The 12,390-nt window shown below is 52.7% G+C and overlaps 5 protein-coding genes and 1 non-coding gene across 6 annotated transcripts; 3 read left to right on the top strand and 3 right to left on the bottom strand.

Annotated features, from left to right (window-relative positions):
- Nucleotides 1-2,049: 2,049 nt before the first annotated feature.
- Nucleotides 2,050-4,238, top strand: LDX57_000198 (glutamyl-tRNA(Gln) amidotransferase, subunit A). Its single transcript, XM_046081845.1, has one exon. The coding sequence runs from the start codon at nucleotides 2,248-2,250 to the stop codon at nucleotides 4,186-4,188; it is 1,941 nt and encodes a 646-aa protein (XP_045937801.1). The 5' UTR covers nucleotides 2,050-2,247; the 3' UTR covers nucleotides 4,189-4,238.
- Nucleotides 4,239-4,599: 361 nt separating this feature from the next.
- Nucleotides 4,600-4,671, top strand: LDX57_000197. Its single transcript has one exon. It is a non-coding gene; the product is annotated as a tRNA-Ala (tRNA).
- A 212-nt stretch (nucleotides 4,672-4,883) lies between these two features.
- LDX57_000196 (zinc-dependent alcohol dehydrogenase) lies at nucleotides 4,884-6,091 on the bottom strand (the record flags this gene model as incomplete). The annotated part of the gene is made up of 3 exons (XM_046081844.1): nucleotides 4,884-5,575; nucleotides 5,621-5,911; nucleotides 5,971-6,091. 3 exons carry the CDS (start codon nucleotides 6,089-6,091, stop codon nucleotides 4,884-4,886), a joined length of 1,104 nt encoding a protein of 367 aa, XP_045937800.1.
- Nucleotides 6,092-6,463: 372 nt separating this feature from the next.
- LDX57_000195 (glycoside hydrolase family 76 protein) lies at nucleotides 6,464-7,926 on the bottom strand (the record flags this gene model as incomplete). The annotated part of the gene is made up of 3 exons (XM_046081843.1): nucleotides 6,464-7,036; nucleotides 7,086-7,789; nucleotides 7,851-7,926. The coding sequence occupies 3 exons, from the start codon at nucleotides 7,924-7,926 to the stop codon at nucleotides 6,464-6,466; spliced, it is 1,353 nt and encodes a 450-aa protein (XP_045937799.1).
- A 314-nt stretch (nucleotides 7,927-8,240) lies between these two features.
- Nucleotides 8,241-10,322, bottom strand: LDX57_000194 (GMC family oxidoreductase; the record flags this gene model as incomplete). Its single annotated transcript, XM_046081842.1, has 2 exons — nucleotides 8,241-10,044; nucleotides 10,104-10,322. 2 exons carry the CDS (start codon nucleotides 10,320-10,322, stop codon nucleotides 8,437-8,439), a joined length of 1,827 nt encoding a protein of 608 aa, XP_045937798.1. The 3' UTR covers nucleotides 8,241-8,436.
- Nucleotides 10,323-11,066: 744 nt separating this feature from the next.
- LDX57_000193 (uncharacterized protein) lies at nucleotides 11,067-12,293 on the top strand (the record flags this gene model as incomplete). The annotated part of the gene is made up of 4 exons (XM_046081841.1): nucleotides 11,067-11,237; nucleotides 11,286-11,390; nucleotides 11,443-11,816; nucleotides 11,870-12,293. 4 exons carry the CDS (start codon nucleotides 11,067-11,069, stop codon nucleotides 12,291-12,293), a joined length of 1,074 nt encoding a protein of 357 aa, XP_045937797.1.
- Nucleotides 12,294-12,390: the final 97 nt, after the last annotated feature.

The raw sequence follows: 12,390 nt of genomic DNA, 5'->3' as shown, positions 1-12,390 counted from the left end.
ATTCAGCTCTCCCGGGGTACAGGGGAAGCGAAAGTCATTTCTGGTACACTCATTAACAGCACTGATTGTGTCTGTCTCCCCTCACCTTGAGAACCTGGCCGTACCGGAAATCTTCCTTCGCCCGCCTATTGCCAGTGAAGCTGGGGAAGATGGATTCGAGTCACCTCTGGCTGTGCTGTTGCGTCGTGCCAACCAACAAAACGCCCCTCCACACATACGCCATCTACAACGCGTCCATCTCATTATGGTTGAAATCGCTCAGTTTTACAACCGGTTATATTATCGCAGAACAGACTCGCTGAGTGGCATGCACCCAATCGATCATAATGTGGAAATTGCTAAAAATGCATCGTCGGACTTGGTGAATGAAGGAGACCATATCCCCCATGCTTCTACTTGGCGCCCTGTGGTTCGAATTATCAGCGGGCCAAATGACACCTTGTATCAGACTCTGCTGATATGTGAAGTGTTGGGTCTGGATGAGTTGCAATTTGCCCTAGGTGATAGAACAGTTCTCGATGGAAGGGTTCCCAAGGTCAAACCCCGGGCCTTGTTCCAGGCTTTACTCGGGGGAAAGGGAGAAATAGAGGTCCTCGAGGTGGTTCTAGAAGGCGACGATCACTGTTTTGACTCTTATGGCGTTGGCATTGGCCGGGAGGATGGGTGGTTTGCTGAACCACCACTCCGGTATGAAAATCCCGATCTGGATGGAGTTTGACAGAATCGCCCGAGCGCCCTCTTCTGGGAGCGCAAGGGCTCTCTCAAAGATTTCACGGCATTGAAGCAGTTGAACATTGGCGTTCACCTCTTGTGGCTTTTTGCGATCGGCACAATCGGCACAGAATATTCGCAAGTACATCTGGGGGGCTTTTCCCTGCTCGGTAGTTTACCTCCAAATCTCGAGCACCTTTCCATCCGAGGTTATGTTAAAGGGGGGTTCGAAAGGCTTGACGAGTTCATACAAGAACTGATAACAGAAAGACACAGGCAACTCCCGAGCTTGAAGACGGTCGAGGGTATCGACTAGAGGAGGACCCTAGCACTAAATCCCAAAGGAACACTAAGTCCGACCATGAGCTTTTCGATCAGTATTCCATCAGTCCTTTCTTGCTAACGAGATGATCAACTTGCTAGTAGTTAAAGAAAGGCCTTTTCATTCAACTCATTCAATTCACGTTTGGATGCCTGAGGCAAGATGCCAAGCATTCTGCCATTTGCCTAAGGCACCTTTTAGATAGGCCACACCGTAGAGAACCTACGTCAATCAATTAATTGATTCTTGAGCAGCTACTGTAGTGCACCCGGAGCCGTAGAGCTTCTACAAGTTTGACTCCTTCGACAGGCCACCCCTAGCACTTCAGATTCCTACAGGTCATGAGCTCGAAGCCTCTCCATCATGGCTGCAAGACGTATTTACCGTTCCTCTTTAGGCAGGGTTTCGATATCACGACGAACATGCAATATAACTCCATAAGGAAAAGCAATATAGAAAGCAATATAAATGCAACATACATGCGATAAATCACCGGAACATGCAATATACCTGCATAAGGGAAAGCAATAGAGAAAGCAACATAAATGCAACATACATGCGATAAATCGATCAGTTGGGCAAGGTGATCAAAGCCTCGTTCAGTCAATTCCCGCGGCCACATCAGCCTCTTACATTGATGGTTTTTGAGCGAGTGATAACAGTCAACCGCCAATACGTTAGAGTTCTCCGAATAATATGTTATTTGAAGTTAACAACTCCATATCACCGATCACGGAGGCGTCTCCCACTAAATTTATGACTCCAATTCTCCAATTGCAAGCACATTTGCTGAATGGCTGATAATCCACAGCCAAGATGCATTAACGCCTTGGCGTCGTGCGGTTGCGCCGGAGATAAGGCACCCCAGTCGCTATCAGTTATCAGTTTATCTTTTGCCGTCTAATTTATTCCCCCAAGGTCGTCCCGATTGCCGATCGTCATGTCAGTCCATTGCGCGGATTATACGGAGTACCACCACGCCGGGAATGTCGGCTAGCTATAGAGCTGATCGTTGCCCCGATAAGGAGGTACCAATTGAAATGACATCGGCTAGGAGTCAGCAGGCTACAGAGAAGCTGTCTCCAACTCGTGGAGACTTCTGGGAATTAAACGCGGGCTAAAAAAGTCAAATCGAGATATAGCAATGTCCTCAACGCTACCTATATAAATGCCCTGGTGCACCATGTCTATAGAATCGGCAACCGGTTTTCTCCATGCATCTTGGAACCCTCCTCTCCCTGGCCGTCGTCGCCGTTGGGGCTGCCGTCCCCAATGGTCAGACACTCTCTCTGAATGGCATTCCCTACTACCTCAGCGGGATTCCTGTGTCTACCCTGCAGGGACACAACTCTTCTCTATTCGACCAGTCCTTGACGGAGGGGAACGACATCGTTCCGCTCACAGTTATTCCTGTCTCTTCCTCCACTCAGATCAGCTCTCTGCTGTCTGATTTCAGCACACGCGATGATGTCTTTCAATCGGAGTTCTTGCGGACGGTCCTTCTTACTTCAAGCTCCAACGATACCAGCGGCGTTTCGATCAGGGAGTATGCTCCCACTTTGGAATCAGAGGGAACGAAGCTTCTCATGACAGGACATGGTCTTGCTGCCGCCTCTGATAGTGGGGTGTCCGTTAGCTCGAGCAAGCCTCTCCCTCCGGGCCCGTACTTTGTGTCTGCATCCACTGGAAAGGTGTTCCGAGCCTACCGACTATACCCCGATGACAATGTTGCCTTCATTCAGGCCGCTATTAGCGACGAGGACGGTGGTTTCCTACCCCTGTCTGCGATCACGGAAAACGCCATGACTAAAGATGTGGCCGTGCCGTCTCGTCTCTACTACACGCCAACTCCCAAGCAACCCCTGGCGGGACTACGACTGGGTGTCAAGGACATTTTCCATGTGGAGGGTCTCAAGACCAGCGGCGGAAGTCGATCCTACTACTACCTTTACGGAACCCAGAACGTCACGGCACCATCTATCCAACGGCTAGTTGATCTAGGTGCCATCATCGTGGGCAAGACCGGTACAGTGCAATTTGCCAACGGTGACCGACCTACGGCCGACTGGGTGGATTTCCACTGCCCTTTTAACCCCCGTGGTGATGGATACCAGGCCCCCAGTGGTTCTTCGTCCGGCTCTGGTGCCGCTATTGCTGCCTACTCCTGGCTCGACATCACGGTTGGAAGCGATACTGGCGGTTCCATGCGCTCTCCTGCCTCCGTGCAAGGTGTCTACGGTAACCGTCCCTCGACGGGTGCCATCTCCCTCGAGCATGTCCTACCTCTCTCTCCCGAGCTCGACACGGCCGGTGTCTTCGCTCGCACTCCCGCTCTCTGGTCCCAAGTGGCTCGCGCATGGTATCCCCATTTCCGGCACAACTACACCTCCTTGCCTCGCCATGTCTACCTCGGTGGCGACGGCTGGGACGGTGAGGGCTTGACTCCCGAAGCCCACGGTCTCCTCAATACCTTCGTTCGGCAGGTCGAGAACTTCCTCAAGGCCAACCACACCACCGTCGACGTCTCTCAACGCTGGAACGAAACCCACTCATCCTCCACTCCCAGCCTCGAGAACCTCCTCGACCTTACCTACGGCACCATCACCTCCGTCGACCAATATAACCACCTCGCCGCTCCGCTATTCGCCGACTACGCCGCTATCCACGGCGGCCGTCGACCCTTCATCAACCCGGGTCCTCTCTCCCGGTGGAACTGGGGCCAGTCGAACGGCGGCAACGCCTCCTACGAGGTCGCCCTGCGCAACATGACGCAGTTCCGCAGTTGGTGGGAGAAAGACGGCTACGGGCGCTCAGACGCCGATTCCTGCTCCGAGGGCCTCTTCATTAGCATATACTCCGCCGGCGAGACCGACTACCGCAACCAGTACTACGAGCCTCCTGAGGCGCCACCGCTCGGTTTCTCGATCGGGCGCATCGCTGTCTTTTCGGGCTCTCCGGAGGTTGTGGTTCCCTTGGGCGAGTCTCCGTATAACAGCACTATCTCGTTGAAGACGGAGTATTTACCCGTCAGCGTGGCGTTGCAGATGGCCAGGGGATGTGATCATGTTTTGGCGGATTTGGTGGCGGGTTTGGGTAAGAAGGGGATTTTGAAGGATGTAGGGACGGGGTCGAGGTTGTATTCAAAGGATATTTAGAATATTTGTTCCTATCACTAGACAATATGATAGAAATTTTATGCTGATTCAGGACAATTGTTCTAGATGCCATTGCACCGGCAACTATATATATAGCGCAGAATGGCATCGTTTCACAAGCAGATATCAAGTAGAATTCGTTGAGCCTCAATTCCATCTAACTACCACAGAAATACGAAGAAGTATATCTGTGTAAATGTATCATAAGGGAGGACATCTGGACTTTGTTGACCACCTTTGAATATCTCTTCACAGGGTGCCGACAATATGCAGAGCGGCATAAGGCGGCATAAGGCGGCATAGGGTGGTATAAAGCGGAATAAAATGATGATGACATCCGGATGAAGAAATGATTTGCATAAATTAACACTGGCTTATGTATGCAAGACAGGAGGTCATAATCACCGAACAGGGGATGTGGTTTAGTGGTATAACGTTCCCTTAGCATGGGAAAGGTCCGGGGTTCGATTCCCCGCCTCTCCATTCACTGTTCCTTTTTTGTTTTTTTACTCCTTTACCCGCTCCATCTTTTTCTTTTTTGTCTTCGATGTCCCCCTTCCATGTCCTCCTCTCTTCCCCTCCTATCAATACTTTTCCAATCAAAATTTTATTCATCTATTTATTTTATTCATCTTCCATCTACAAAATAGCATTCACTTCAAGTATAGTTCATCGAGCCCAATTCCCGTGTGACGCTATTCCTTCAAGTTGAAGTCTACGACAATTCGCCCGGCCACCTGCCCTTTGCGAAGCTTCTCAATAGCCTCTGGTAAATGATCGATCCCAATGACCTCACTGATCTGCTGCAACTGCCCCCGTCTGGCGAAATCCAACGCTGCTGCCGTATCCTTTCGGCTGCCGACCAACGTTCCCTTCACGGTCAGATTCTTGAAGGCAAAAGCGTTGGGATCCTCTCCGATCGTGATAGAACCGGCCGGACCAAGCCCAATACACATGAGGACAGCGCCAATCCGTTTGCCGACATACGAGAGCGCGGACTTGTAAGCCGCCGGTGCAGTGACGAAGATGCCGTGCGCTCCAATGCCATCTGCCTTTTCAATGACGGCCGCGGCGGCATCTGGCACTTCTGCGAAGTCAATGAACGCCTCTGCTCCCATGTCTAGTGCCAGACCCTTTTTAGATGCTCCCGTGTCTATCACAATCGGTCGCATACCCATTGCTCGGGCTAGTTGTACGCCTTGGATACCCACGCCGCCTCCGCCGCCAGGGAATACGGCCCAGTTGCCGGGTTTGAGGCCAGATTCTGTCAGGGAGCGATACATCGTGGTCGCGCTGCACATGATCGGAGCGGCGACCACATCCGGGATACCGTCGGGGATTGGGGATGCGTATCGCGCAGGCGAGACGATGTAGTGTTGATAGGTGCCTGTGAATCAGCAACCTGACTGATGCCAGCTGCACCGTAACTCACCAGTGGCCATAAGCCCGGTATGCAAACCGGAGGCGCAGTGCTGATCCTTATTATCCCAACAAAGCTCGCAGGCACCGCAGGTGTCCATCAACGGTCTGATTCCTGCCCGATCGCCTAGCTTGAAATTCTTGACGTTCTCCCCAAGCTTAACGACGACGCCGGCGCCTTCGTGGCCTGGCGAGCGTACTCCAAACATTGACATCGGTGGGGTGCCTAGATCACCTTGCATCATGTGGATGTCTGACACACAGAGTCCGGTCGCGTTCAGTCGAACCAAAATGTCATCCGGACCTGTCTCGATTAGAAGCCTCTTTTCGCGGAGAGCAAACCGTGGGTGGATGGAAACATACCTGGTTCGGGAACTGGTACCATTTCTACTCGGATCTCGAAATCTGGACCTTCGTTGATGACCACTCCGGCCTTACAATGGGTCGGAATTTCATGATCGGGCGCAGAAAATGCAGGAGCCATGTTGAAAATTGTTTTTTAAAGTTAGGTGTACAAGCTTGGGGGATGCTAACTGAAATCACTAACATATAAGCTTGCCATTTGACTTTGTCCGGAAACTTGCAAAGGGCATCCGAGGTCCATGGTGGAGACTCTCAACAACCGACTGGCATTCCCCTCACCTAGTCCTGTTGAACAAGTGGAGGAAGTTGTTGCCTTGCATTCTTAGCATTGAACAGATCATGCACGTCTATATCCGGATATCCGAGTGGGCGCTTGGCGCACAAAAGCGCAAAGATCACCGACTTGGCGATTGTCTCATTTACAGTATGGTCATGTACTAATATTATTTGAAATAGAAAGAGAGGCCAGCCTTCTTGAACATCCAGACATGATTCACTCAGTGACCAACCAGCCAGTCGAACCTATCAAGAACATGGCCATCAACCCCGTCAAGATCCCGGCCCCCGCGCGATCTGCAGTACTGATAGGCATGGAGAGAGCATGGGGGACAGAAATAGGCGGGTCTGACCCCCCGCCAGGATCGCCCTTACTGGTTCCTCCAGTGTCGTTCGTGACTGGTGGATCGACGCGATTGATGAGTGTCGACTGCATGACCTCCAATGCACTCATCTGCAACCCGACGTCTTTCATGCCATCCCACTTGCCGGTGCTCCATTTTAACCCGCAGCTGGCCTGGTCTGACCCGCCCGTACAAGTCCTTGCCGCTGCACTGGCCGACGGTCGCAGTTTGCTCATCACCTGGTCGAATACAAAAGGTGCCATCTGCGTGGACGAGGCCATCCAGCGGGCCAGATATCCCTTGAAAGAGCGCTGATCCACTTGGCAGGTGTCGACCGGCTCACACGCTCGCTCATACATGACATTCTTGGGCTCGTTGACGAAGAAGATGTCTGAAGCGTCGAGGATGCCCTGCGTGCGTTTTTTCCAGACCGGATCGCCGTCGGTCTGAGTAAGTTAGCCTTGAGCGACAGACTCCAACATGATATGAACTCACAAAATTGAACATGGTCGCTGCGCCCAGCAGATACACCCCGGAGTTATACGTCCATTGTATCCGGTTGAAGTTGGTGCAATTTTTGTCGTCATCTGCACCATCCCAGAAATGGTAGTCGTCCGTCATGAATCCGACCGAGGATGTCCAGTCCCACGCTCGTTCGGCCCATTCCGCATACGTATCGTTGCCGGTATATTTGGCCAGACGAGCTGCGAGGTTGAAAAAGCAGCCATTCGAAATCGTGTTCTTGTAGTTGTACCCATTGTTCCACGTGAAGATCTGCCATTTCAGTCCTCCGCCACACGTCTCCATATTCCACCGCGAGGCCTGAGTGTTGAAAACGGCCTGAGCCATGGCGAGCCACCCGGGCTTATCGTCCGGCGGATTGGGAAAATTGCGCTCTGCAGCCGACATGACGGCAAACGCCCAGAAGGCTTGATCGTCGTTTCCTTCGGTGCGCGATTGGTTCGCAGGGATAAAGGTACCGTCGTCGCCTGCTTGCCAGAGCAGCCCTTGCATGGTGATGTCGTTCCAAGTGTCATCATTCGTGTAGTACCAGTAATCGACGAGAGCGTTGAACATGGCTCCGGCCTCCCACCAGTAATAAGGATCCGGCAGGTTGCCTGGGGTATCGCCTGGGTTCATGCCGGTATAAAACGAGAGCATGTTTTTGGCCACTGCTTTACAGGCCTTTTTGACAGATTCTAGAGCGTGAGTAGTTGGTGAGTAGTTGTACTTCTGATCGTTGTTATGGTTGTGACATACCCTGATCGTCTACTTGTAGATCAATGGCCTGAACACTGACCAGCAGCGTCAGAACGAGATGCCATAGATGTCGCATAGTGATGGCAAGAGTGATCTGCTCATACCGGGTGTCCAGTTGAGGAAATGGGATGAGGATAAAGGAAACGTCCACGGCCAGACCATCGAGGGACTTTGTTAAGCGGGGAAACAATAACTGCGATTACCCATGCCATACGACGTCAGTTCGCATTCCACCGATGGAGAGAATGTGTGTGTCCCCAGAAACCAGCCTCCACATGGGGACGCGGCGATACATTATTGGAAGCACAGCGGGGTACAATTGAAGTGATCATGGTTCACGAGATCCCCATCGCTGGTACAGCGGATGAAGGTAGTATCTTTGTTTTAAGCCGTGGAGATGGCCATGAGCTGTCTATGGCTGAGTGGGTGCTAATGGGTCGACATGGAGACCTGCTTCGCTGAATGCGGTAATGCCACATTCCACTACGACCCCCTTGCTGCGGATCCTGCCTGCCTCGAATAGAACCTCATTCTGGCCATTGCCCGACTACACCCCCTGCATCACCGGCCCTTATCCTCCAATGATCTAGCGGCTACGTCGAATGATGTCGGCCGCCCGCTCAGCCACTGCATACGTGAGGGCCTGGATGTTGCCTGTGGGCTCCAGGGGAAACACACTGGCATCCACCACCCGGAGGTTGCGCGTTCCGTGGACCTTGAGTTGAGGGTCTACCACGCCGCCTAAGTCTGCAGGCATCATGGCGCACGTTCCGACTGGGTGGAAGCAGTGATAGAGGCGCTCTTTGACCAGTTCTTTCGTCTTGTCTAGATTCGATAGGTCCGCGGCGCTTTCCGGTTCCCGAGCGCCCGTTTTGAGCAGCGAAGCAAACGGCTCGGTCGTGGCAATCCGTTCCGCGAACTGTGTGTGGCGCGCGAGAATCTCCAAGTCTAGAGGATGCGACAGATAGTTCGGATCATAGATCGGCTTGTCTTCAGCCTTGGATGTTCGGATATGCACCGATCCCCGAGAGAAGGGGTGATTGTGCATGGTCATGATACTGATGTAGTTTCCTGGCAAGGTTTTGGCCAACACATCGTTCATTGTCGTGGCGCCGGGGTTCATGTGCAGCTGAGCGGGCAGGAAGATGTATTCCGAAGAGGCGTTCCGACTGTCCAGTAGGACTTTTCGCTGCACCTCGTATTGCCGCTGAAGTGTGGGCGACGGCGCCTCCTTGTCCAAATGCTTGGACAGGAGCTCTTCTACCGTTTCTTGTGAGACTTTGCCCTCGTGGTCTACCATGGGGAGGTACGCCACACTGATGGGCATCCCCGCCAAGGGACCACCCCGAGTCTCCTCATAAAGCTTGATGACAGACTGGAGGACGTTGGGGTCTCGCAGAATGTCTCCGGATATTTGCCCGTCTGCTATCTCGAAGTTGATAGTTGTCAAGGCGTGGTCTTGAAGGTTTTCGCCAATTCCTGAGCGTTCGAGAATCACCGGAATATCATGCTTTTCCAGAATCTCCTTCGACCCGATGCCAGACAATTCTAAGAGCTGAGGCGAGTTGAGAGTGCCAGCACTCAAGATAACCTCCCGACCGGCGGCAATCTGCTGTTGTTTGCCGTCCTTGGTGCGAACCTGGATACCGGTAGCGACGACCTCTCCATTGGCTTCAGTGTTAAGCAAGATCCGCTCCACCATGGTGTCTGAGATCAGATCAAAATTTGGCCGCTGCAAAACCTCAGGGGTACAATAGTCCGCAGCGTAGCCTCTCTTGCCCGTCTTGGGGTCAACAGAGAGGAGAGAGGTGAATGCGCCCAGCTTGCGACCGGCAATCGGATCCGCATCGGTGTAAAATCCCAATGCCTCGAATGTTTTATCCCATGCCTCGTTGAATGCGCCATATACATCCGGCAAAGTCACTGGCAGCGGCCCATTTGTTCCTTGATCATGCTCTTTCAGATATCGGTCTGTCGCTAGCAACTTCGAGGTGGTTTGGCTCGGGGAGGTATAGGTGTGGAATTTCCGCAGGTACGGGGCCATGGTTTCGGCGCCCCAGCCATCGTTTCCTAGGGATTCCCATGCTTCGAAATTTGCTGCCGAAGGATACATGATCAGGGAGAAGTTCATGCCTGACGAGCCGCCGACCATGCGGCCGCGAGGCTGGCCGATTTGTCGATTGTTCACATGGACCTGGAAACCGGAAGGTTAGGATCGCACCAGTTCTTGATGATTGGTGACAGATGGTATACCTGCGGCTCGCTCATATAATCCCAGTCAAACTCGGGATTGCCATACAGGAGTCCGATGAACCCTGGGGTTTCGACTCGTGGGTCTCCCATGCGGTTTGCGCCCGCTTCGACCAGGAGAACATTGACATCGGCATCTTCGCTTAGACGCGAGGCGACCGTCAACCCGCCAATTCCGGCTCCTACCACTATATAGTCGTATGAAGATTTGAGGTCCGCCATGGAGACAAATTCCGACGAAGTCCTTCAATTTCAATAAGGAAGCGAGGGCCAATCGAACGAGAACCAAGAACACAGGAACGGATCCAAAACAAACTCCGAGGAGTAGCACGACTCATGCAGCAGACCTCTACCTATAACCAGTTCCGGCGGTGGGCACAATTATTGCACCACCATTGCCTAAGCGAAATTTGGGGGCCAGCACTCGAACACGGCAGCCACGGCACTGGAGTAATAAGATTATTGTTATGGATCATCTAACTGCTATTTCAGGCATTCCGCGTTACGTCTCCGCCGCCTTTACCGCTTCTCAGTCGATTGTGCCTTGTCAAGGTGGTTGACAAGCGGGTCTTCCACGACACCGGCCGTTTAGCTAGTGCGTTAGAGGTGCTGCTAGACCACTAGCGACTCTCGCGGATCACCTGCCTAGAGCGCACCAGCAGCCTGACGAATCTATTTCTCCCTGATTCTGCCATAACGGATAGCGGGACATGGCCGCACACTGGAAGCCCGAGGCAGATTGTCCGGATCCACAGCCCTAGAAATCCGCGTTTGGCAATGATGCACGCTGCCAGACGGGCCAGACCCGTTCCTGTTATGATGATCATTTCATGTGGACAGTGGGTACTCCTGCGAGCTGTTAGTTTTCAGCCCTTCAAGTAGCGAACACCCCTGTTGCCGATTTTGCCCTGCATCCTGCACGTATGGTCCTCGAGGTCGTTTTCTGTGCTCGCCTCTGGGGACGGCATGGCCATCAAGTTTTACAATGTCTTTGACCATGCGATTGTGCGGGATCAGCTCGTAGCGAATACGGTGCTGACGGCTGTCAGTACCGTCGCTTTGGCCCTGCGGTTCGTCTCGCGGCGGATTCGGAACAGCCATTTGTGGTGGGATGATGCATTTTGTGTGATTTCGATGGTAGGCCGACCGACAGTGTTGGATATGGGACTGAGCTGATGAGAATAGTTGCATACCTATGGCATGCTGGCCATGCATTATCATTATGCACGAGTTGGAATGCGATACCATGTTGATGAGATTCCTCCTCAGAATACGATCCTGGTGTTCAAGGTAGGGTGTTTCGTTGTCTATCGGAACGCAGCGGATTTGCTAATTCCGGCAGATGCTCATCGTCTACCAAGTCATTTACTATAACGCCATGGTCACAGCTAAGATCTCGTATCTTTTCTTCTACCTGCGTATCTTCGTGACTCGGGGGTTTCGGATAGCCGCTTGGGTCGTTATGGGCTGTGCCGGTGCGTACTGGCTCGGGAGCATGTTACAGATCTTTCTCATCTGTCAGCCATTTGAAAAGAACTGGAATCCGACATTGCCGGGGCACTGCGCGAGTCAGAACGTGGCGTTCTCAACAATCGGAGCCTTTAATCTGATTACCGATTTCATGGTCATGGTTCTTCCGATCCATTTCATTTACAAGTTGCAGATGTCCACGGCGACTAAGGTTGCATTGTATGGTATTTTCTGTCTGGGATTGTTGTGAGTACTGATGTCGGCCCGGCAATGTGCATGATGCTGACCACGAGTAACAGTATCTCCGCTATCACGATTATCCGGATTCGCGTCCTCACCACGGTCGACTTCACGGATCTTCCGTACTCGATGATCTGGGCCGCATTCTGGAGTGTCACGGAACCCGCCCTCGCCATCACCAACTCCTGCGTGCCCATGATGCGACCCGTCGTGAAAGCTGCCTTCCCGGGGTTCTTCTCGTCGGCAAAACCGACCTACACGTCACAGACAGGCCCGTCGGGAGGTTCAGGGAACGCATTCAAACGGATCACTGACCCGGAGGGCGATGTTCCACTTACTCGGCTCGACGAAACGCCGTCGAAGGCAGGGAGTCGGCCGGAATACGAACCCTCGTTGAACGACCGATCGCATGACGGCGCCAGTTCGGCGCAGCATCTGCCAAGGAGTATGATCGGGTCAAGCACAAATAAGGCGTGGGCTTGACGATTTTCCTTTGTATGTTTTGTTTAATAGGTTGGATGGGGTTGATGTGTTGATGTAATACACGGGTCATTTTGGGTTGAGGGTGAAGTGACGGCAG

The sequence above is a fragment of the Aspergillus melleus genome (genome assembly GCF_016097325.1).
Source record: "Aspergillus melleus strain CBS 546.65 chromosome Unknown contig1, whole genome shotgun sequence".
NCBI lineage: Eukaryota > Fungi > Ascomycota > Eurotiomycetes > Eurotiales > Aspergillaceae > Aspergillus > Aspergillus melleus.
This window is presented reverse-complemented; position numbering and strand designations above follow the sequence as displayed.